Genomic DNA, 26,634 nt, shown 5'->3' on the forward strand with positions numbered 1-26,634 from the left:
CCATATTCTGGAAATCCATCTTCTGTATAGCTTCTACAGGCAAGTCCTATGAGGCAAGTCTTCCACAATGGTCAGGAGAAGTCTGAAGCCTGGGGAGGGTTTGCTCACTCTTCTCATAGGGTTGGGTCCATTAGTACGGGTAACGGTGGTTCAGTTAAAAGATTTACCTGACATTCGCTTGGTATTCCACCAGGAATTGGCAAAAGGTCCCAAAGCAATTTCCAAACAATGGCAAAAGAGTGGCAATGAGTTGCTAATTGTCACAGACACTGTCGCGAACATTTTCTAGCAGTCACTAGTGTTTGCCAGCTGTCTTTCACAAACAGTTGCAGAAATGTTGCTAAATGGTCAGAGGATAGGGGTGAACCCTGATTTTTGCAAACATTTGTCAGAAAAGTCCTTGAATCAGAATGAATTTTCTTCTGACATTAGTTTTTGCACACTTCTCTTTATAGCTCACACTTCTTTTTATGCACATTTTTATTTATTTCATTTCATTTTCATTTATTTATGCATTCCGAGCAAATCATCATAAGAGGAAAATAAATACATGTATCCAATACATATGTACAGTCAATACACTCTTATAGCTCTAAAAGGAGTGGGAAGAAGAAAACTTATTAAATCCCACCCGTCTTCCACTATAACATTTAACTGAAATTCTTATTTCAACGTCCTTATCAGTACAATTGAAAGGCAAAACAAAAAGCAAAAACAAGGAACAATTCCATTCTCATTCAAAATATAAATCACTAACACATATAGAGATTACCACACAATGGTGAAACGTAACACATACCAAAGTGGTCATGAATCGTCAAGTCCCAAACACAAAACTAATACCGAAAGGTGCAATACAACAATACATATAAACTCTACGCTCTCTATATTCTGACCAAACAGCATCTTTATATAAGAATTTAAATTTGTGAATATTTTGGCATAGCTTCTGCTGTAAATCCAGAGCATTCCACATACTGTCACACACAAACTTTTCCGAATAGTTCGAACATTTTTTTCCATACCCTCTCAAATCATAAATGTTCTCTTTATGAGTAAAATTTGTTTGCGTTTTTAGGTGGTTGATTATTAAATGCTTTGAATAACAAAATTACTCCATATTTTACCAGGTCATGAAATTGTAATAATTTGGACTGAATGAAAAGTTTGAGTATGATGTAAGAAGCCAACTTTGTAAATGATCCGCACCATCTTTTATAGATAAATAACTGCTCAGTAACTGCTGGGATAGGCTTTGATTCTTTGATTCTCTTTATAGATTCTTTGAGTCACTGTCTTCCTACACAATGACTTTCACTGACCTTGAATCATTAAGACCACTTTTGCCATATTTGGTCAAAATTCCTCTTTCTTGGTCCAAAGGACTTCAGAGTCTACTGACTGTTTTTAATTAATCTTGATGAAAACTTTATGTGGAGTCATAAATCTTTAAAATGGTGTTTTTTACTCCGAAATAAGATTTTTTGCTTGAATGTGTTTGTTGGACCATTTTCACAAAATCTCAGCCTTTCTCTTCCATTATATGATGCTTTACTTTCTTGCTCAAGAACACTGGCTCTGGGCAACATAACTCATAATAGCAATAATAGTAATAATAAGAATATAATCACAACAACTCAATTTCTAAAGTGCTTTCAGGTCATAAAACTTTCAGGTGGAAAAAAAAAAAAAAAATCCTAGAATCTTTATTGCTTCTTTTTCCTCCAAAAAAGTGAACTTCTCTTTATTCTACAGGTAAAGGGTGAAACTCAAAAATGGATCAAATATTCATTAAAACAATTTTTTTTCGAGGTAGTTAAGGTTGTAGTCTTTCCCACAATCAAATTACTTAAAAATTAATTTAGTGCTCTCTAAATACTATTCTGTAAGCAGGACATGCAAATGAATTATTGATTACTGATTGATGAAACCAGCGACACAACCACTTGCTAAATATTTGGTTGGAATATTTTTGTAATTTAAAGTTGTATGTGTGTGGACTGTTCCTGGTTGGTTTCAGATCATGGTGGGCTCATTTCCTCTGTGAATGTGTTTAAACGTGTGAGGAGGTGGAAACAGTACAGATTTTGCCATTTGTCACGGAACCGTGATGCGACTGTGGGAGTTTCACTCTATCTCATAACGACAGCAGCTTCTGCTCCAACAGGATACAAAACACAAATGCTTCAAAGAGGGACTGCCAGAGGTTCAATTCCTTGCAGCACAGCAAGGCACCAACACTGAACAGCCCTGTGCTATGGGAATTGAACCTCTAACCCACCATAATGGTACATATCTTCAAAGGTTAAAGTTTTGAATTTTTGTTGTTTTTTGCTTTGCTGCTGTTGCGAGGACAGACGGGATGTTGGTTTGTGCTGACGGATGACTGAAAACAGCTTTTAGTGCAGAGACCCTCTGTGTTGCACCAGATGAATAAAAACGACTTGTTATATTATAGAAGGAAAAATACACTTTGTTTTGCATGACAGCAACAAGCAAGTGAGCTGAGTACTCGTTGAGATGCTCTGGATGGTGCACAAAACACTAATCATGTACAACCATCTTCATCGTATGTAGGAAGTGGGCTAACTAGCTACCTAGCTTGCCAAGCTGGCTAGCTAGCATGTAGCTAGCTCAAAACAAGCTTCTTGCGCTTGTTTTGATTCTGGATCCTGTGATGTTAGCTTTCTCACCTGGTATTTTACTCAGTGATTTAACAGTTGTGATTTTTTTTTTTTTTTTTTTTTATAATTTACTCCATGATATCCAAGCAGCGGACATGCTAGTGCACATGAAATGCTGTAATGACTGTAGCCGTTAAATAGCAAATCATAATTTGATATAGGTCAGACATGAGAATTTTCAGCTTTTTTCCTGAATTTTGGATTTTTTAGGACTATGTGGATGAAGTATTTTCTTCTTTTTTCAAGCATCTGTTTGGCTGCCCAAAATAAGGCTTAAAATGGGTCTAATTTTGCATTAAACACAGGAGCACCTAGATCAGGACCCAGACTCCAGCTGACTTTCAGGATTTTTCAGGATGTCTCATCCTCATACCTGAGAGATGCACAATCCTGAAACATACAGTAGGTGTCAGTGTTCTCAGCAGATGATGGCACATAAGTTGTCACTTTTTATGTGGGCTCTAGGAGTGTTTGGAACACTGCATTTAGAAGATTTTTAAGTGTTCCATGTTGTTATTTACTGATGTCACAGCTTCTCTCCATCCTTTAGTTCTAGTTTTGCTGCAATTTAACTTGTATGTTTTGTCTTGTATAAAATATGTAGAAATCCAGTTTGGTGGTTACACTTTGTTGATGAAAATTAGGTTCACCTCTGTCATGAGTGACATTTAGCGACAATTGGCAACATGACTGCGAAAGTGTTTGTGAATAACGATGTGTGAACATTAGTGATTTAGCATATGTTAGTGACAGTGTTTGTACCGATTAGCAACTCTCTTGCCACTGTTTGGAAACGTTTGGGACCTTTTGGCAACTCCTGTTAAAATACCAGGCAAATGTCAGGCGAGTCAAACCCTTCCCAGCATTCAGATTTCTCCTGACCACTGTAGAAAACAGAGATCAGAAGACTTGCCTGTAGAAGCTATATAGAAGATATAAATGATGGATTTCTAGAATATGGAAATGAATTTCTGTCAGGAAGAAGCCCAACATGCTGCTGCCTTTAGGGAACAATTGCTTTGTCTGGCTGCTGCTGCAGCTATCCTTCAGAAGACAAGGAAAGAAGAAGACAATCTACCTGGCGAACGAAAAGGAATGTCAGCGACACACATTGCAATCATTTGCAAGTGCTTACAACTGTTTTGCAAACGTTTGGAACTGTTTGCGGGATTTATTTATTTATTTGTTTATTTATTTTGCACGTTCAAAATTTCTGTGCGACAAGAAAAACTGTTTGCAAACTATTTAGCATCTTTTTTACAAATCCTGACGAAACCCAAAACTCGCTACGTTCGTCAGCATCCGTCACTCCATGAGATATGGGTTTTAGTGTACTGTTCTCACAGTACCTCAACTCAGAGGTCATCGTCAAAAATACATTAATGGCCATATCTCAGGAACTGAATTACTGCATTTTTCGGAGTACAAGTCATGCCTTTTTTCTATACTATCAGCTACTTAATTTGGTATTTGTATGCATTATAATACTGTACTTTTTATCATTTTATTATTAGTTTATTTTGTTACCTCCACCAACAAAGTTAGATGGAGATTATGTTTTCACCCCGGTTTGTTTGTTTGTTTGTGAATAGCCTGTAACCCACAATTTTTTATATCTCATTATGAATTTTTTTTTATAGAAGATTCATATCCTGATAGGCAAGAATTGATTCAATTTTCAAGGTCATAGGTTAAATTTCAACGTCAGGAAAAATCTTGGAAACGGAAAACCCCCTGTCCTTTAACATTGAGCAAATATTCACAAATAACGCTGTCAAAAAACAAACAAACAAAAACAAACACACAAATTCTTTCATGTTTAAGAGCATTATGTAGGATGGTATCCTTTGGATTGACCATGTTTGATCTTGATGTGATCCAGATTACAGATTTTGTGGCAACTTAAATTAAATTTTGGAAACCCCTTTTAATGTATATTTTACATTATATCTTAATCAAACGTGCCCCAATCACTCTGATATTTGAAAGTGAGGTGCAGACTGGCACTCACTATCACCTGACAACGTTTGATCTGGATCTGATCTGGATTGTTGATTTTTGGGGACATTTGAATTTAATATTGAAAAGCCCATTTGGTGTACATTTTGCATTATATCTCAATCAAAAGTGCCTCAGTCACTGTCATGTGTAACAGTGAAGTGCAAATTGATACTCTCAATGAATCGACTAAGTTTGATCCACATCTGATCCGTATTGCGGATTTAGCGGATATGATTTTAATATTGAAAAGCTCTTTTGAGCTATATTTTAGCTTATGAAAAGCCACTTCTAACAGGACTTTGACCTTGAAATTTTTTTCAAGGTAAAAATTTGTGGAATTGGAAACTAGTGTTGGCGGAGGTTTGTGCTCCATGAGTGCATTTAGTGGTTTAATCCCTGGGAAAGTCCTATATAAATTGTCATAATTATTATTAATAATGCATAAGTTAATTTTTGGTATATAATTCTCAGCAGAGTATAAGTCGCAGGGCTTGCAAAAGTAGTAAAAAAAAAAAAAACGACCCGTGCTGTGGAAAATATGGTAGATATTGATATGGGGTTTTCTGAATAGGCCTCGGCTCTCTGTGTATCAGTGACATCACATGATGATGTCAAACAGATTTGAGGCGCTGCAGTCATCTCGATGCCTTGTTGTTTTTGAGTTAATGTCGAAACATGCTGGCTGGGACGGGCTCACCCACTCACCCACTCATCTCCAACTTCTCTGTCAAAGCCCAATGATGTCACAGCACCAAGAGTTTCTGTTGCTGGTTCATCGTTAGCCCAAGGCCTAAACATATCACATGTTCCATTGTACATGTCACTACACATAAACAATTGATGTTATTTGAGTGAAAATCTGTAACGGCTCCTTCAGGACGTGGGTGCCTCGCCCTGTGCTCCGCCGTCGTCAACACTTTGGTGGTAAAACACTTGACTGTTCCAGAACTCATCAGCGACCGTGAGTGAAGGCGTGCCAGAAACCACGCCATATTGTGTAAATCTTCCAGGAAGTCGTCAGCGCTGTTTGTGCTGGTAATGAAACTTGATTGGCTCCTGTCACACCTGTGATCAAACGCTTCATGTGATGAATAGATCCTCAGGATAACCTGTTCTTGTGCATGTTGCCATGTCAACTCCACATACTTTATGGACAGAATGTCAGCTCAGGTTTTGTGCAGGAAAGCGGATTATACACGGCAGCGTGCAGAGAGCCTGCAGAGGGGTGGTGAGTACTTTTTCTTGGCTACAGTAGGACAAACTGTTTTTGAACAAACAGGCTTTCAGAATAAACACTTGTGAAGTTTTTCTCCTTTCGGTTCATTTGCAGTTACAAACATAAAGCTTTTTAAACTCGAGGAAGGAGAACATAATCCTGACTATTGGGGTTAATGTGATTTAAATGCCTCCTTTTAGTCGCCGCATTTTTTTGTAGATTGTTGTTGGCAAATGAAAAAAAAAAACGTTTCGAGCTGAAACGCACGAAACACACTTTAATTTCACTGCGTGGTGTTTAAAACTACACAAAGTGCATATTTTCAGTTCATTGTCACACCTTAGCTTCTGTTTTTTGTAGGTCATGTGAGGTTTTGTTTTGAAAGAAATCCACACGTGATGAGTGACAGCAGCGTTTGGTTAACAAGTTAACTGGTTACACTGAGCCATCACTTTATTAAAAAGTCTGATGTTAAACAATGCGGACACAAGTAAGTTTCTTTGGCTTCTTTTTTTTTACTCCACCCTGGGTCGTCACAGCAGAGCTGAGATGTGTCCACATGTTGATTTGTCACAAGTTTTACGCCGGATGCCCTTCCTGATGTAACTCCACTTTACATGGAGAGTGAACCAGGGGTGGGCTTGAACTTCCTTCTTCCTTCCAATCTGGAAACAAGCACAACTCACCTCTTGGCCACCACGCTGCCACGACATGAAAGTAGACTTTAATAATAAACTAAACAAATCACTCAAATTATTAAATGGAGTTAATGAAAATATGCGTAAACGACTTATTAAAGACCATCAGACAGATGGATACCTTGTTGATTACTTTGGTTTGGCTGTTGAACGAATTACTTCTACATTCCTCACATTTTAGTTTTGTTGTCTTTGGACTCAGGTCAGTAGGACGAATGCCTTCAAGATTCACATTTGGTGTGCGATGCACATTCCAGTGATTTTTCTTGAAAACATTTTCATCGAATTTTTCTGAAATTTGGCATTGTCGACCCTTGGATGACTGTCTGGTCATGGTAGCTGGACTTTCAGATGGAATCTCTGTAGGCCCCCCAGAAGAATAAAATTGCAGGCAAATACAGTACAAATGGCTTAATTAATACCACTTTCAGAATCAGAATTGGATTTATTGCCAAGTTCTCACATACAAAGAATTTAATGTGGTGTTATTGGTGGATAAATGATAAATGGACTGCATTTGTATAGCGCTTTTCCATCTGTATCAGATGCTCAAAGCATTTTACAAATAATGCCTCACATTCACCTCGATGTCATGGTGTTGCCGTACAATGTGCTCATTACATACAGGGAGCAACTAGGGGATTAAGGACCAGGGATGACCAGTCTGTACTTTGTAGAAGTGGGAGGGGGTTTTTACTTTCACTTCACTTTCACTTTTGATACTCTGTGTGCTTCTTCTTGGTCAAAAAGAGTGATTATCATTTTCTGTACCCGCTTACTCCAATTAAGGGTCAGAAGGGCGCTGGAGCCTATGCCAGCAGTCATTGGATGAGTGTCGAAGTTCACCTTTAAGACATCAAGTTGCAATTTTGTGATTTGGCACTGCAGAAACAAATGTAAATGAATTATATATGTCATCCATTGTATGTTTTCTTTAGATTGCTGGCTTCAGGTTGTGGCGTGAAGATGTTACAGTTGAACAGGAACATGTCATTATATTTGAGGGTGGCTCAGCATGAAGGTGTGGAGGATTTTGTTGTTTTGACCTTGACTGAGGTATTTTGCCTTGGAGCATTGTTAATTTGTCACTTTTTTTTTTTTACTGCTGTTTTGTGTGCAGAATGGGTGGTTGGGCTTTGGCAGAGGAATTTTGCCTCAGGACATTGTTGGTTTGTAATCTTTTTAGTGACACTTTCCCATATACAGGTCAGACTAACCTGGTTATGCACTAACACTTGTCTGGATGGCAACCACCCAAACAAGTAACCAATCCATCCCCACCTCTCCAAAGTACCCAGCAAACACATGTGATGTCAGGTTTTGGTCAAGATACAGTCTTGTCAAAACATGACGGCATCATGACGTCACCTGAACATCAACAACTGAAGTCATTTGGATGCATTTTATGGATCATCCTGTGACATCCATAAAATGACATCCAGCAGATGTAAACGTTGCAAGACTGACTGATTAGTAAATATCCCAGCAAACATTTCACGTTTCAGCTACATTATCAAGTGACTTTGTATTCTATTACACAACCTTCTCAGAACCAAAAATAACCTTTTGTGACCTGTTCACCTGTGGAATGTTCCAAACAGGTGTTCTTTGAGCATTCATCAACTTTCCCAGTCTTTTGTTGCCACTGTCCCAGCTTTTTGGAGACATGTTGCAGGCATCCATTTCAAAATGAGCAAATATTTGCACAAAAACAATAAAGTTTATCAGTTTGAACATTAAATATCTTGTCTTTGGGGTGTATTCAGTTGAATATAGGTTGAAGAGGATTTGCAAATCATTGTATTCTGTTTTTATTTACATTTTACACAACATCCCAACTTCATTAGAATTGGGGTTGTATGAGAGATCAAGATGTAATCAGGGGGCAGGGATGGTGATGTGGAATTGCGTTAGGAAGGACATCCGTTGTAAAACATGTGCCAAATCATATATAAAAACACCCACACACTTCTTTCCTGCTGCGGGGAGTGAGACGCGTTTGTCACATATACTCAACAAAAATATAAACGCAACACTTTTGGTTTTGCTCCAATTTTGTATGAGATGAACTCAAAGATCTAAAACTTTTTCCACATACACAATATCACCATTTCCCTCAAATATTGTTCACAAACCAGTCTAAATCTGTGATAGTGAGCACTTCTCCTTTGCTGAGATAATCCATCCCACCTCACAGGTGTGCCATATCAGGATGCTGATTAGACACCATGATTAGTGCACAGGTGTGCCTTAGACTGCCCACAATAAAAGGCCACTCTGAAAGGTGCAGTTTTGTTTTATTGGGGGGGGATACCAGTCAGTATCTGGTGTGACCACCATTTGCCTCATGCAGTGCAACACATCTCCTTCGCATCATCCGTGAAGAGAACACCTCTCCAACGTGCCAAACACCAGCGAATGTGAGCATTTGCCCACTCAAGTCGGTTACGACGACGAACTGGAGTCAGGTCGAGACCCCGATGAGGACAACGAGCATGCAGATGAGCTTCCCTGAGACGGTTTCTGACAGTTTGTGCAAAATTTCTTTGGTTATGCAAACCGATTGTTCCAGCAGCTGTCCGAGTGGCTGGTCTCAGACGATCTTGGAGGTGAACATGCTGTATGTGGAGGTCCTGGGCTGGTGTGGTTACACGTGGTCTGCGGTTGTGAGGCTGGTTGGATGTACTGCCAAATTCTCTGAAACGACTTTGGAGACGGCTTATGGTAGAGACATGAACATTCAATACATGAGCAACAGCTCTGGTTGACATTCCTGCTGTCAGCATGCCAATTGCACGCTCCCTCAAATCTTGCGACATCTGTGGCATTGTGCTGTGTGATAAAACTGCACCTTTCAGAGTGGCCTTTTATTGTGGACAGTCTAAGGCACACCTGTGCACTAATCATGGTGTCTAATCAGCATCCTGATATGGCACACCTGTGAAGTGGGATGGATTATCTCAGCAAAGGAGAAGTGCTCACTATCACAGATTTAGACTGGTTTGTGAACAATATTTGAGAGAAATGGTGATATTGTGTATGTGGAAAAAGTTTTAGATCTTTGAGTTCATCTCATACAAAATGGGAGCAAAACCAAAAGTGTTGCGTTTATATTTTTGTTGAGTATGTTGACATGATTACAGCGTCCATGCTGCTGCAGGCTCATTCATTATTAATCACATAACTGTATTTCATTTGTTTGGTCGAGAGACTAAATATGACTGAGTGACTAAAAGTCTGATTTTATTTTATTTTATTTTACTGAAATAATGCACTGCAGAGATCATATTGTTTTTTTAAACAAAGTATTTAATCTATTTTTCTATTTTATTTTTATTATTGTGCTCTGAACAAACTTTGGCCTAAAATGACATTCACGATATAAAATGCTGTGCACGATTCTAGCACATTTAATGTGCATAAAAACCGTACTTAGAAGTTAATGAAATGCTGCTATATAGTTAATATTTCCGACAAATAAACATCAATAAAATATGAGCTACCTTGAACATTTCTTATCATTTGTTTTACATGATCAAGTCTTAAAAAAACAGTTCTGTTTAATCAGCTTTTTATATTTTATTTTATCTCATAATTAAGTCCTCAGCAGGTGTTTAAAAATAACTTTTTTTAAAAACTGAAAATAATTTTTTTTAACTTCATAATGGGGAAACTGACGTGTACAGTTGATGTTTCAGATCCTGTCATCACGGACAGCCTTTGAACAAAGAACCAAATATTCAGCCAGTGTTTGTCGTCCACTCGTTTCTTTGGACATTTAATGATGATGCACACATCAGTCTTTGAGCTTTGTTCAGAAGGCCTGCGTATGTTGACTTTTTTTGTTGGGGTCAACGGGTCACGTGACCACAGCCCAAGGGTTTGACTGATGGACAAACACACAACAAACTGGGAGTTTCTTGGAAGCAGATATGACAGAACAGCCCCAAAAAACATCCCAATAATGTCATTAATCATCTTGCAGTTGTTTTGCAGTTTCTTTCTTTGACTTGTTTTTAATTTGATGTGTATTTCAGGCAGACCAAAGTTGATAACAAGTCCTTGTGTGCACATCGAGTGTAAAATTTAAACAGCATCTTGAACTCGAGCTGATTCTTTCTTATTGTCTGCCCTCTTTCCTGCTGTTTCTTATGACATCACAAAGGCCTATAGATCAACGTTTTGTTGGCTGTTGCAGGATTTTTACTCTGAATATTGTTGTACTGTATTTGAGTGTCATTATTTCATTAATATTAAAGATCTCTGTAAGAAAGGCAACAAATCACAGACTTTATCCTCCAAACATAAACTGTTTATGATGCTTTTCTTTTTTTTCTTTTTCAGACTTTGTGCGGCTGATTGCCATCATCGGCTGCTGAGCAGTGAGCTGTTTGATCTTCAGCAGAAGAAAGTGAGAGAAGAGGAGCTACAGAGAAGCTCCACCCTTCAGGTGCCCACTGTAAGAACAAAAATATTCACTGTCGTCACAATGAATTAAAAGCTGAACAGGAAAAAATGCAACAAAACAAGATATGACAGGGGAAAAAAAGTCCTTGAAACGGACCGCGCCTCCAGGAAGACTACAGTTTTCCTGGAGGCAAAATGTGTTCTTTTTTTTTTTTTAGTTTTTTTTCCCACCAGAGACTTTATTGAAAATAATACGTATACAAACACAGAAAACATAGAACAGATGAAGGAAAGTCCAGAGGTATCAAACAAAAATATTCTAGGAGGTACATATAGTGACAGTTTTTTCTTTATCACCTTTTCGTTGCTTGATTTGAAATTAGTTTGACATATTGTTCAGTCTCTTTAAGGAAAGGTACAAAATGAGGTTTTCTACTGTTGAATTTACACTTATGAATAATTTTTTTTTTTGCCTGTAGTAATAAAAGGTTAATCACAAAATACTTATTACATTTTCTAAAAAAACAAAAAAACAAAATATTACAGTAAAGTCTCAGTAAAGTCTCTAGTAAGTAAAATCTCTACAGACATGGTCAATGATAAATTTGCTGAAATCTTGCCAAAATTTACGAGCGTGTGAGCAGTGCCAAAAAAAGGTGCAGCACTGTTTTAGTGTAACCCTGCAAAAACAATGTTTCTGTGTAGGCTCTCAGTTGTCCAGGTGGTTTCCATAGTAGAGAAGCTTGAATCTTCGACTGGACTGGGTTGCTTGACGTGAGGACGTTTTGCTTCAAATCACAGTTACAAACAGAGCAATGTAGTGTATTATATCAGATGTCAGGAAAACTGTAATGAACACTACATAGGTGAGACTAAGCAACCTTTAAACAAGAGGCTATACCAGCACCGCAGAGAGGTCGCCAAGTGGACCTCAGTCTGCAGTTCATCTCCACCTGAAAGACACTAACCACACGTTTGAGGACAAGGAAGTTAAAATCTTAGCCAGAGAGAAGAAATGGTTTGAGAGAGGTGTCAAGGAAGCATTCTTTGTAAAACAGTTGAAACCCAGCCTTAACCGGGGGGCGGGTCTCAGACACGCTTTGTCCCCTGTTTACAATGGGGTACTCAGGTCAAAGCAGTTTCAGTCTTTTGTTCATGGTAATGAGTCATTCACGTCATCAGGAGAGTCGTCAAGGGAGCCATCAGGGGAGGCTTCCATCCCATCATTAGGAGAGTGCTAACTAGAGCACAATAGGTGCTAATTAGAGCTATTGTTTAGTCACTAGCCTATAGCAGTCGGCCTCTCGGTAGGAGGGGTCTGGTTAGGTTAAACTCCAGCTTTTGTTGGCTTCTGGTTTATTCTTCTCTACAAGAGTCAAGACAGAAGTCAGACTACCAGAGCAAGAATTTTAGCTGAGGAAGCTTCTGTGATTTGAAGCGAAACGTCCTCACGTCAAGCAACCCAGTCCAGTCGAAGATTCAAGCTTCTCTACCTGCAAAAACAACACTTTGTGTTTATATCCATTTTAAATTTCAACATGTAGTGACTGGCTGGATAATATCCATGAATGATACTATTTACAAGGAATCATCCAGACTTTATTCTAGTTGATATCACTGACATATCGATTCCAGTAAAATATAGAAGATGGATTACAGACAATGTGTTTTTGAAACAAAGCACCTATATTTCTGTTGCACCATCTGTTCCCTCAGGTTGAGCCGTGTGCTTGTCGAGAGCTTCAGGCGTCAATCACCGAGCATTTGGACCAATCGGAGAGGCTGCTTTTCCTGAAGGAGGCGCTGACCACGCTCCATAACCTACTGAGCCAGGACCTGCTGCGATACCAGGAAGAGACGCAGAAACTGATCCACTTCAGAGACAGAACACTTCATCTGTCCCTCAGGTACATAAACACAGGTACATAAACACAAAAACACAAACTTTTCCCCATTAGTGAGTTTCTGTCCAAACCTCACAGATTATTGAGGTTTGGTTGAGGTATGCACTCATGTCTCTAATTTGTGCTGTTTTTGTTAAATCTGATGCAATAACTCCTCTAACGAAATAATCTACACCCCCCAAGATCTGTTCTCTGTTTGGATCTGGATTGAACTGTTAGATCTGCACCTATTGGCAAACATTATCAATAAATATATTATTCAGCTTTAAGGTGCAGTTTATAATATAATCTTCGATAAATATTTTGTCTCGTGTAACTTTTCCACAAAAACCTTTGGACAACCTGCTAAATTAAAGACCCATCCTGAAGCCACGCCCCCTGCCAATGTCATTGGCTGGGCTATGACGCATCACATTGAACTCTGATTTCAGGCTTGTTCAGTGAACACTGCCCCCTGCAGGACAACGCTGTGAATTCATGATGAGTTTGTTGCTTTGTGTTTGTGAAATCCAGATCAGACAAGTCGCCCAGCGGACTGAACGACTGCAGCATGCAGGGCAAGAACGAGACGGAACCAGGCAGGAACACGGTACCGTTCTAATCCTCTCTGCTGGGTCGCTCTTCCTTAGAAAAAAAACCACTTCTGCTTATTGTTTCTGTGAGGGGAAAAAAAACTTTTGTCAGACTCAGAAAATGAAGAAAATATACAGAAAATGTTCAAATCAGCACAGTTGGTGTTGGCTCTGAGGGGTTGATGAATCTAATCTCTGGTTGCAGCTGACTGCCAACATGTCCTTGAGCAAGACATTAAACCCCTAAATCACTCAGTCGTGGGTCATGTTGTCATCTGCACCCAAACACAAGAAAGTCAACAAATCAACTAAAAAACACAAAATTAATAAATCTTTCCACAGACAAGTAATCATTTATTAATTTAAAAATGAAAACCTCCAACTAGTGAAGAAGGGCGGGGATTATGACATCACAGTCTAGGAGCAGAATATCTCGAAGTAAAAGCTGACGATTTATAGTATCCTCCCCACACACTGAATGGCCACCAGAGGGCGCAGTTGTTGAGAACATCCAGTAGATGGCAGTGTGAATACCTGTGGCAGTGTGAATTTTCCCATAATGCTTTTTGGCATGTGTGTCTGTAAAACGCTAAAACCTTCAAAATTAGTGTATTACTTTAAAACTAAAACATATAGCTGATATTTTCACTAAAATGACAGAGGTGACATTATTTTTGTTAACTTGTCCGGAATTAGTTTGTTTAAAATTTTAACCATAAGTCAAAACTGCCTTGCTGTACATGACTCCTGTGATATGTCTGCAAGTCTGTACGGCTGTGAAAATATATATTTTTTTTTGGGGGGCTGCCCTTCCTTTCTCTCTGGTCATCAGGTCTCTTTTGCTGAGAAGGCTGATCTGAGACAGAACTACTGGCTCGTTGTTGTGTCAGTAGCTGCCAGTGTACTGGAGTCAATACTGAAAGTTATCAGTTTAGCTTTTAGCTGTAACTTCCATTAAATTTTTAGGGGTTTATCGGTTTAGCTTTATAAAAGTTAACTTTTAGGTTAGTGGATTAACGGTTATCAAAGCTAACCTTTTGGTTAGCTGTCCCCACCACTGCTGATAGCCATGATGGGAACACGGCTTCAAGCGCGATGCTGGGGGTCTGCGCTCTTTCTTTGAGTGCTCTTTTAGATTTTCCAGTCAGGCTTGTATTTTTTTCCTGGGAGTTCTATGAGCTGTTTTATGGATATTTTATGTATTTGGTGATTAATTTTGAAGTTGTGGTGCTCTGTGTCACCGTGTGTTTGTCTGGCATCGGTCCAGCTGTTGTGAAGCAGTCGCCTTTGAGATGGAGGAAACATCTGCCCACTCATCTGCTTCTGTCTGTCGCACTGTCTCTCAGCATCGCCATAGCGACACAGCAGCTCTGACAGGAAGCTGCGAGCTGTCAAAGCATCACCGCAGCTCACAGACAAACACGCATAACCAAAGCACTGCACTCCGGGCTAACCTCTGCCTGTCCATGAGCAGGGGGAGGTTATGTCATCATGCTTCTGAATCTGGTGTCTGTGCCCGTGAGCAAGGCACTGAACACCTACTTGAATGAGCCTTAGAGAAAGTCGCTATCAGAGTTGGACGGTAATGTGTGAACTCTGAACAGATTTGACAGCTGAATAAATTTATTGAATTTGTCTTAAATTGACAGTTTAGAACAAACAACCTCATGGTGCATCTGGTCAGACAGCGCGGAGACCAGTGATGGGATTCAAATGCCTGTCTTTGTCCCCTTAATCCAGATGAGCCACTGCGAGGTGCAGTCAGATTATTTAATCTGCCAGAAATTTTCCAGGATTTGATTAATTTCTGGGATCAAAGACTGTTGTGGATTCAGTGATCCAGTCTGGATTTGTGTTTGTGCGACTCATGTCACACCTGTGAGTCATAAAAACACAAAGATTGTTTATGTTTGTGGATTTTTTTGTTACCAAACCATAAACAGATCCTAGTCTAGATCCTGGTCCAGATCCAGATCTACACCATGTTTCATTTCACACTTTATCTTCTGCCTGTCTCCACTGACTAAGTTAACTCATTACTTAATTAACCCCTTAACGCCTGAATTTATATAGCTGTATATAAAAAATGTTTTGTGTGTGTTTTTGCCTTTAAGTAGATGGTAAATAATGTTGAGATTATTAATTACACTTTTGCACAAAAAATAAATAGTAATTTTGGTATTTTGGTAATAATTTATGTTATAATGTTATAATAATAATAATGGTATGTTGCAAATTTGCGACAACAGGCATACTGGTCAATTTGGTATGTTGCATATTTGAGTCAAATATTGTAGCATATATGCAACAATAGGCGTTAAGGGGTTAACTGTTTGTAAATGTTTTATTTCAGCATAAACTGATTTTTTTAACTTGAGGGGAAAAATACAAGAATTTTAAATTTACGTTTTATACACTAAATGATTCATTGACCAGCACGTGTGTAACTCCACCAAGTTCCAAAATAACCTGTTTTACAGCATTTTTATTTGTTAGTTTATTTTTGTTACTGATCCTGAAGTTTTTAGTCCATCAGCCACACTGACTTTTAGAAAATGAATTAATAAAATAAAAACAAATTTATTTTTAAAAATTTCAAACTGGATTTGGAGACTTGAAAAGAAAATTCTATCATGATGAAAAACTGAATGATGAAAAAAAAATCCGTTGTCAGTTTGTAATCCATTCTGAACATCTGGAGTAAAATGGTTGCAGCACACTACACTTACAAAGTAAAAAAAAAACCCAAAAAAAAAAACAGCACAAAAAACATCTAGGACAAAGAAAAACCCGTTCCACAGACAACAACAACACAAACAATTTGATATTTTCTGTTTCTGATCACCTGTTTTAATTTCCCATATTTAACATATCACTGGTGTATTTTCCATATTTTGAAATGACATAAACCCTTTGATCTGGATTTAATTTTCTGACATTGAATAAAGAGAAAAAGCTTCCTGATCATAGCTGATTATGTGATGTGTAAAAATGAGCTGAGTGTTCGGCGAAGACGACCACTGGTTAACTGATTAATCTCTCTGCTATTTACAGCTGGTGGGGGGATGGGGGGGAGGAATATTAACAACAACAACAGCAACAGATTAGCATATTGATGACAGATTGCCTCGGGTCCAATGTAGCTGCATGTTTCGCTTTTCTTTTTTGTGAGAAACATTCGATGTCTGCCTCTGTTAATTGATAACTTACATAATTTTTGTTTTACTATGATGACGTCTCCTGTTCACTGACAGTTTCCTCTTGGTGTGCTGTTTAAGTGCGTCTGCCTCGTTAGATAAACACACCATGATTTGTGGATAGAAGGTAAACTACAGGTTTTTGCCTGACTTTGAGTTGTAGGAGGAGCTTATCATGATCAGATGCGATTTAAAAAGCTTCATGCAGTCTCTGGTGTAGATCAGAGACTGCATGAAGCTTTTTGATTCTACAATCAGAGAACTTTGTATGGAAGAAGCAGTAGAAATGTTTGTATTGTCCTGGTTTGTTTTTCAATAAACAAAACATCTGTGAATACAAATTAAAATCTTTTATTTTATTTCAAGGTCTAGCACCCTGGATTTTGTTTAAAGATCAGAGTGCGCTAAGTGCAGTTGTTTGCAGATGATGTGTTTTTCAGTACCAGGAGGAAGAAAGTAGAGAGAAGAATGGAGGACTTTGGAAGACAGATGATTGAAGATTAACAATAAGAAGACAGAATGAGGTATAGAGGTACTGAAAAAGTTTAAATACGTAGGATCAGGCAGAGCTGAAGGTAGAGAATTTGCTGCAGAAATAAAACAGAACTGCAAGAGCGGATCAGGAGTGTGATCCAAAAATTAAAGCAAAGGTTAAAATGTCAGGTTTAAAAGACCAGCAACCATGCATGGAGCTGAGACATGGGCAGTGAAGGGATGCAGGAGGAGAAATATGAATGCAGAGACTGATGTGTGGCGTTACAAAGATGGACAGAAGAAGAAATAAGAGAACCAGTAAGAACAAAAGTATAAGGAACTGACCTGTTATGGCGGTGTTGATCCCTGCAAATCAAAACCAAAATATGTTGTTTAGAAAATAAAAATCTGTTGATTTATTTCACCAAGTAGATTTTAACATTATACAGGTTTAGAAACGTGACGGTGACATCCTCAAACAGCAGAATAATGAAATGTTTGGTTGTGACAGTTGATCAAATTTGTTGTTTGCAATAAAACGTTTTTTGTGCCACGAGCCGGATCAGCGTGTGATCTCTGAGTAAACCAGACTGTCAAAGAAATCCACAAATGTAAACCCCATCTAATGGACAAAACCCACAAAGCAAAAGCTTCTGAAGTGTTCTCACTGGGGTTTTATTCCAAAATATCCCATTTTTATTGAAATGACAGTTCAGATCACAAATGTTCAGAAACACCTTTACTGCAAAAATATGAGTCATATGATTAAAGTTAATTAAAACTTCAGTGGGCGGTTGATCCAGCAGGCTGTTTTTAATGGTGTAATGTTGCAGTATTTAAGTACTGGTACTTTAAAGGCATGTTTGTCTGAATACACTTTCTTCATATAGTTTTACTCTGTCTGGATTTAGTGTCATGACTGGGTGATGCATTTCAGACAATCTTTTGATCATCTTCCTATGTAATCTTGAGAATTATAATCTCACCAAGTAAAATCCTTCAAACGCTGCGCTTGTTTTGTTGGAATAATTCCAGCTCCTTTGTGTGATTCTTCCAATGGCTGCTATGTATTTTCTGCCTTTCATGCAAACAATTGCTGGAAAATTACCGTATTTTCTGGAGTGTAAGTTGCACCTTTTTTTTTCTTTTTTTTTTTATGCTTCTTTAAGAGGAAAAACCCATATATAAACTGCGGTGGACTATAAATTGCACCAGCTAAAAAATGGCTCTTCAAGAGGAAAGATGCATATACGAGTAAAAGTACCACCTTTTTCTGTTTCCTCAACTCTTTATTTTGGGATTTTTTTGTTTTGTTTTTGTTTTTTTGTTTTTGCATTGTTGTAGTGTAGTTTTATCATTAATATTTATTCTTTTATTATGAAAACTTATTTTATTTAGCCCTTTGCTTCCTGGGAAAGTCTCACATAAACAGTCATTACAATTATTATTATGAATAGAAAATGTTTTTTTTTCCAGTTTTAAGTCACAGGAAAAAAGTGACTTATACTAAAATATGCTAATGTATATTTAATATCATTAATTATTTAATGTAATTTCATTATATCCAATCAATTTATTTTTCTTTATTGCTTTTATGTCTTAAAAATAACCTGTTTGTTACCAAATACTGTGAATATTTCTAACCTCCACCAGGTTCTGTTTTCACTTTTTTAAAATTTAAGTTCATTTTCTTTTTTATTTGTAATTAACATATTCACCCAAAATCCAGTGATGTAATTCTTGTAGAACCACAGTCACAGTTTGGCCTTAAAATTCAAAGTAAATCTCAGATTTACTTAAATGTGAAATATATTTGCTACGTGCTGGCAGTGTGCATTTATTTATTTATTTATTATTTATACAGGCAATCCCTTGAGCCTCAACGCCTCATTTGCAAGAGAGACCTGTGTCACATGTATAAAGCCAGTCCATCTCTATGTGGTTGATCTTTGGGGACAACGAGATAAACAGTTCCAGCAGTAGTAGCAGTTATCATAAAAGATAGTGTATATATATATATAAACTAGTTTATACAGACTAATCCCAAATCAGATTGATGTAGTTCAGTCACTTTTAATCAAAGACTAGCTAGCTTAGCCCAGTCTCCTTAATAGTTCACCAAACAAGCTAGCTAGCTAGTTAGCACATAGCTGGTTTAAAAGGCGTCTGTTCAGCTTGTTTGCTAAAATGGTGATATATGTACAGCATTAGTGCTTTATGATGTCATTTGTTGTATTTATATGTGATGATTAGATACACTGACAACACAATAGCTGCAGTAGCGACATTTTACGCCATCAAGCATGTTATCTGAACATGTTGGCTCCTGTGAAGCTGGACGCCACACGCAGCAGGTGGTAGACACATATATGGAATATTACATAGACCAAATAAAGTTGCTCTTTTGATTGATGTGGTGCCTCAAAGATCAGCAGATTTTAAGTGGTGTGTGACTGTTTTTATGTTCTCCTTTAAGTTGCTGACGTTCAAAATGATGGTACTTAATTGTTTTTGAGTGACTGCTTACCCAAGATGGCCAGGATGGAGCAACTCCCTTACATATCTACAAACTAAACTCCCATAAACTGACATAATGCAATACTGCCCCCTTGTGGGTAAAATAAGGAACCACCAAAGTCATATTCTAATACACAATAATCAGATGAGTTTTGTTTTATAATCATGATAAATATGTGTTTCTTCAAACATCCACCCAAAGTGTTCCGAGTGGACGCACTGAACGTAGACGAGGATACACGGTGCACCGTGTGAACCTGCATTCATTCCACGAGGCTTAACGAGTCCAGACTCAGTGCACTCATCTAAGGGAAAAAAATAATAATGTTAACGAGCTCTTAGCTAATCCCATCATGGCCTGTAAACACTTTAATGCCCCACTGATTAGCACTGATCCAAAACCATCCTCCCCCCAGTCTCCTAGGCCCAGATTCACTCCCTCTGTGGCCTCGCCATCCCTGGGGGCAGCAGCCAGGCGAGTCCCTCATTTCTATAAGTGACTTCCTGTTTCCATTGTAATTAAATTAAAGATGGATTTATTGAAGTGGATTTTTGACAAAAATAAAAATTAAACTGTCAAATTCACTCACTTTAGTGAGAGAATGAAGTGGATTTTTGGAGATTTTGCAAGGTTTTGCTTTGCGTGAATATTTGGACATTGGCGGTTCATCTATTTGTCATACTGCGTGTTTAGAAGTGAGATAAAAATCTGAGACCACACCCCTCCTCTCTGTTGAAGTGGATCATTTAATCACACACTCGTTATGTTATGTTTTTTTGGTGAGCAAAGTGTTGAGAATTTTTTACATTTTTTTGTCTGACCTGCCTGAAAAATTTCTTTGTGGGCTACATCTGTGGAAATGCAGGCCTGTTTTCACCGTGATTTTGAATAAATTTAATCTGAGAAATAGTCTGACTCAGTATAACAGATGACTGGGGTAAAACTACCAATGGTGACAAAGGTCATTTTCAGTTTGTACAGGGGTGAAAAGTTAAAGTTGCTACAGCTTTGGTGAAATGTGGTGCAAATTATTGGTTGTGCTAATAGGATTAATAAATGGAATAGATTTGACTGTGTTGAATGTTTGGTCTCCAAAGTAAAGGTCAAACAATGTCGACGTCCTTTGGATTCTATGACATGTGACATGCTACCCTGTAACATAACTAAACATGACACATGGTGCAAACTATTCCTTTTTAAAACCCTATTAACTCAACCAGTAATTTGCATCACGTTTTACCAAAATTGGAGCAACTTTAATTTTTGACCCTTGTTCAACCTGAAATTGACCTTTGTCACCATTCTTGCTGTTTTTACCCCATAACTCCATAACATTCAGTCAAAGATAGCCCAAACTATACTTTTTGGGGTCTTGATGATTAGACAAGTTATGTGGTATAGTTTTCAGTATGATTGGAACATTTTTAAATTTTGACTCCTGTGTAATTCTTCAATTAAAAATTCAAGTGACCAGTCAAGTTTTTTTTTTCAAAAGAGTAATCTCTAAGGAGTATTTGTGCTGAATTTGGTGCTTGTATCACCATTTGCAGTATTTCTCTGTAAATATTCTCAGATTTTCAGAGAGAAATGCATGACAACCAGCATGTACAACATTTGCTGCCTTTGTTCTTCAATAAGGGCCACCTGTAAGGGTGTAATAAGGGTCACAGAAAGAACAATACAATTTTATTTATTTATTTTTTTGAACAGCCTAATATTCCTTTTCTTCATTTTCTGTAAAGTAATAACAAATTTGATAAATTTTTCTTCTTGTTTTGATTTGGAATAGCATGTGCAGTGTTTTTCCAATGCATTTTGAGGTTTGTCTGTCTGTCTGACGGTTTAATGTTCGGGAGGAGGTCTGTGATATTTTCTTTTTTTCCCGAATAAGTGAGCAGATGTTGGTTGTTGTTTTGTCTGGAGGTTTATTGTTGACACACTGACTCTTGTTACATATTCACTTGACGGCGTCCTCAGGATGGAAAGTCCTTACACGATTCTCATGGTTAGTTTGCTCAGACCATATAAAAATTGAATAATTAATACAGAGCTGCTTCAATAATATTTAATCCAGATTTGACACAAGTGAACGTGAAACATTTTGGATACCTGACATCATCATTGTTTTTATTTGTTTAAATTGACTTGGTAGAATTCTGTGAATGTTTTTTTTATGCATTTGTGTCTTTTGGCTTTTTTCAAAGATTCTGCAGTGCTAACATCATGTGCTGCTCATGGTCAGACTGTAGAGGGCGGAAGTGAGCGCAGGATTGAATATATGAAGTCTGATCGACAGGCTGTCGATTTCACTGCTGGCGTGTTGTTGCGCTCGGTGTTGGTGGATGTGGCGTGTTGCCGCGCTCTGTGCTGGGGGTCGTGGCGTGTTGCCGCGCTCGGTGCTGGGGGTCGTGGCGTGTTGCCGCGCTCGGTGCTGACGGTCGTGGCGTGTTGCCGCGCTCGGTGCTGGTGGTCGTGGCGTGTGGTCGTGGCATGTTGCCGCACTCGGTGCTGGTGGTCGTGGCGTGTGGTCGTGGCATGTTGCCGCGCTCGGTGCTGGTGGTCGTATTGTCGCGCTCGGTGCTGGTGGTCGTATTGTCGCGCTCGGTGCTGGTGGTCGTATTGTCAGGCTCGGTGCTGGTGGTCGTATTGTCGCGCTCGGCGCTGGCGGTCGTGGCGTGTTGCCGCGCTCGGTGCTGGTGGTCGTATTGTCACGCTCGGCGTTGGCGGTCGTGGCGTGTTGCCGCGCTCGGTGCTGGTGGTCGTATTGTCACGCTCGGCGTTGGCGGTCGTGGCGTGTTGCCGCGCTCGGTGCTGGTGGTCGTATTGTCACGCTCGGCGTTGGCGGTCGTGGCGTGTTGCCGCGCTCGGTGCTGGTGGTCGTATTGTCACGCTCGGCGTTGGCGGTCGTGGCGTGTTGCCGCGCTCGGTGCTGGTGGTCGTATTGTCACGCTCGGCGTTGGCGGTCGTGGCGTGTTGCCGCGCTCGGTGCTGGTGGTCGTATTGTCACGCTTGGTGTTAGCGGTCGTGGCGTGTTGTCGCGCTCGGTGCTGGTGGTCGTGGCATGTTGCCGCGCTCGGTGCTGGTGGTCGTATTGTCGCGCTCGGTGCTGGTGGTCGTATTGTCGCGCTCGGTGCTGGTGGTCGTATTGTCGCGCTCGGTGTTGGTGGTCGTATTGTCGCGCTCGGTGTTGGTGGTCGTATTGTCGCGCTCGGTGCTGGTGGTCGTGGCATGTTGCCGCGCTCGGTGCTGGTGGTCGTGGCGTGTTGCCGCGCTCGGTGCTGGTGGTCGTGGCGTGTTGCCGCGCTCGGTGCTGGTGGTCGTGGCGTGTTGCCGCGCTCGGTGCTGGTGGTCGTGGCGTGTTGCCGCGCTCGGTGCTGGTGGTCGTGGCGTGTTGCCGCGCTCGGTGCTGGTGGTCGTGGCGTGTTGCCGCGCTCGGTGCTGGTGGTCGTATTGTCGCGCTCGGTGCTGGTGGTCATGGCGTGTTGTCGCGCTCGGTGTTGGTGGTCGTATTGTCGCGCTCGGTGCTGGTGGCCGTGGCGTGTTGCCGCGCTCGGTGCTGGTGCTCGTGGCGTGTTGCCGCGCTCGGTGCTGGGGGTCGTGGCGTGTTGCCGCGCTCAGTGCTGGGGATCGTGGCGTGTTGCCGCGCTCAGTGCTGGTGGTCGTATTGTCACGCTCGGTGTTGGTGGACGTGGCGTGTTGCCGCGCTCGGTGCTGGTGGTCGTGGCGTGTTGTCGCGCTCGGTGTTGGTGGTCGTATTGTCGCGCTCGGTGTTGGTGGTCGTATTGTCGCGCTCGGTGTTGGTGGTCGTATTGTCGCGCTCGGTGCTGGGGGTCGTGGCGTGTTGCCGCGCTCGGTGCTGGGGGTCGTGGCGTGTTGCCGCGCTCGGTGCTGGTGGTCGTGGCGTGTTGCCGAGCTCGGTGCTGGTGGTCGTATTGTCACGCTCGGTGTTGGTGGACGTGGCGTGTTGCCGCGCTCGGTGCTGGTGGTCGTGGCGTGTTGCCGCGCTCGGTGCTGGGGGTCGTGGCGTGTTGCCGCGCTCGGTGCTGGGGGTCGTGGCGTGTTGCCGCACTCGGTGCTGGGGGTCGTATTGTCGCGCTCGGTGCTGGTGGTCGTATTGTCACACTCTGTGTTGGTGGTCGTGGCGTGTTGCTGCGCTCGGTGCTGGTGGTCGTATTGTCACACTCGGTGTTGGTGGTCGTGGCGTGTTGCCATGCTCGGTGCTGGTGGTCGTATTGTCACGCTCGGTGTTGGTGGTCGTGGCGTGGATGCACGACGCTGCTCGTTCAGAGTGTGTACGAGCTGCAGACATGAAATAATCTTAATAACCACTGTTGCCCGTGTGCTTGCTCCGGGGGGTTGGTAAGGTTAACCACACTTGTGTAAAGTGCCTTGAGGCAGCTTTGTTGTGATTTGGTGCTGTATAAATAAAATAAATGGAACTGGAATTGAATAAGAACTTAATTCCTTCATGTGGTGGTGAACTCTGAAGTCTTTAAGGACCACAGTGTCACTGTCATGTTGGAATTATTCTGCACATTTTGTTACCTCAAGCGTCTGAAACTGAAACGTTTGGGGGTAATCTGTTTGCTTCTTCCAGCAAACACCCAATTACTCTTTCTCGACATCACCGCTCTGCCTTCAACAGACAACCGACGATGAAGAGGAGCTACAGGCCACTCAGTCATCCACAGGCCCCTCCCACTGTTCAAACCTTTACAGAGCTGGAAGTGTTCAAGTCCTGATCAGTAAATTCTCCCATCCAGATCACGTTCCTGAGTTGGCTTTTCTGCAGAGTTCTCCTCTGAAAGGTTTGCTGTCTACACAGAGACGCGTCTTTAGGACAGCAGCATCATCTTTTTCAAAAAGCACTTCTGCTGACATTTCTCATCCGCCAAAGTTAGGCCCATCCACATCAAGCAGGGCTGATGGAGATGAGAGTCCACTTCCCAGCATCACTGTGACTTCTCCACTCAGGGACGCCAGTCAGAACGAAGCTGATGTAGCTTCACAAGGTGCCAGAGATAGTCAAATATCTGCCAGAATTGATTGTCGAGTAGGAGGCAGTACTGAGAACAAGACTGTTTCAAAACCAAGGAGCCAACTTGAATCAAAAATTCACAACACCGGTTCTGGTAGAGACTCAGTGGGAGACTCTGGTATGGGATCGGTAAGAAGAAGAAAAACAAAATCACCAACGGCATCTATTCTGCCGTCTTTGCATGAGAAAATTTGTCGCATGAAGACTATGCGATGGCACTGCGTCTTTAAGAAGGTCATCTTGCATGATGAATGAACCACATTTAATTCACAATTTAAAAAAAAAAAAATCATTAATTTCCAGTGAAATTCTGATCCTTGTAAAATTCAATCGCACTAATCAAAAATCACCAAATGCTGATTATTTACCTATAAATTATTTTTAATCTGAAATGTTTCATAACAGCAGATTTTACGTGCTCTTTTGTCTTGATTTGTTGCATGACAAATCTTTGGCTAGACTTGTTTGGAATTTTATTTTTTTATTTATTGCCTGAATTTGGTGTGTGTGTTTTAAAATATTTTTATTTTGTGCACAGTGCCGGTTAGGTGTTAAATGCAAAAATTGACAGAAAAAGAAAAAGCACTCAGATCTGATATTTAAGGGCTGTTAAATAGCACTGTGTTCTTAGAGCCAGCAGGGGGCAGTAAATGACCACATCAGAATGTACCGTATTAAAATTTGACTGGAAATGAAACGGTGTGGCCACTATTCACAACAGGGTTAGCTATTAACATCACACAGAATATAAATCAAATTTACAGCAATCATATCAAATAGTGTTCAAACATTTCAATGTTAGATCTCAGGTCAAAAATCAATATTAATAACACACCTAATAAGAAGGAAATCCACTGACGTGTTTCTGCAATCTACACTTCAGCCAATGAGCCAAACATAAATTACATCGCTTTCCATTTCTGTTTCATTCAGATGTTTTTCTCCTCTTGTTCATGTCACAGCAGGTGTTACAGTGACATCATTAGAACCCTATTTGTCTCACAACACGCCTGTCGCCAGCTTCTGTAAGATGCAGGTTTTATTATTTATGATTTGCGAGGTGCCGTGAAACCACTGCACTTGCAGGGCTTCTTTATAGCTTGTTTTGATTTTCACAGTCTTCAGTTAATTGCAGTACTATTTAGAACATCTTGAGAATTCCTGGAGTCCTCAAGAAGTTCACGGACAGCATAACCAGCCTGTACACAGATACTGTGAGCGGTGTACGGAGCGGAGGCAGCAACTCTTGAGTTTTTCCTCAGTGAAATCTGGCATTCCTCAGGCGGTGTGCTCCAGTTCCTACACTGTTCACTGGATGATTGTTTGAGTCTGGATGTGACAAAGCGTGCTACTGGCACATGTTACCAGACTTGAGATTAAGTGGAACGGGCTGCACTGGTGACGACTTGTTTTAATCCCAGCTAATACTGCAATCAGCATAAAGCTACGCAAAGTTAAATTATGTACTGAAGCTCGATATTGTATGATGCACATATCAACAAAATACATAATCCCTTACCAAAAAATAGTACTTATAAGTATATAAAAAGTAAACTAGAAGTATACTTGAAACATACTTGCATATACTACTTTTTGGTAAGGGATTTTATTGTAAACAAGTTCAACAAGTCAGTTTTCAAGCTAAGCACCTGCTAACTTGCTAAGCTTATGAGCTGAGCAAGCTTATAGGGTCAACTCGGCTAGGATAATTAGCATGCTACTTAGCTCAGTCACACTCAGGCAGTTGAATGTATTTTACTGTGTGATGACTCCAGACTATATTGATGTTTTTTTTCCCCAAGTTTACCCTCCATTAGGGGAGAATTTTGTCACATTTTAGTACATAATATACATAGCTAATAAGGGTCCCCCCTTTCAAAGGTCAGCAGGATCACAATGTTTTATGATTGGCTGTCTAAGCTCGC

The 26,634-nt window shown here is 40.2% G+C and overlaps 1 protein-coding gene across 5 annotated transcripts in view; it reads left to right on the plus strand.

Annotated features, from left to right (window-relative positions):
- The window catches only part of LOC117529580 (cingulin-like protein 1), a 97,906-nt gene that overhangs the window by 45,319 nt on the left and 25,953 nt on the right, over window positions 1–26,634 (plus strand). For 2 of the 5 annotated variants that reach the window (XM_034192406.1, XM_034192407.1), the window contains 3 exons: window positions 10,944–11,058; window positions 12,723–12,913; window positions 13,424–13,499. In XM_034192406.1, the coding sequence (XP_034048297.1) occupies window positions 13,461–13,499 (39 nt within the window). In that variant the 5' untranslated portion in view covers window positions 10,944–11,058; window positions 12,723–12,913; window positions 13,424–13,460. Of the gene's footprint in view, window positions 1–5,892; window positions 5,914–10,943; window positions 11,059–12,722; window positions 12,914–13,423; window positions 13,500–24,695; window positions 24,839–26,634 lie in introns of those variants that run through there. The other 3 variants (XM_034192408.1, XM_034192409.1, XM_034192410.1) reach the window with 3 other exon arrangements.

The sequence above is a fragment of the Thalassophryne amazonica genome, chromosome 17 (genome assembly GCF_902500255.1).
Source record: "Thalassophryne amazonica chromosome 17, fThaAma1.1, whole genome shotgun sequence".
Taxonomy (NCBI): Eukaryota; Metazoa; Chordata; class Actinopteri; order Batrachoidiformes; family Batrachoididae; genus Thalassophryne; species Thalassophryne amazonica.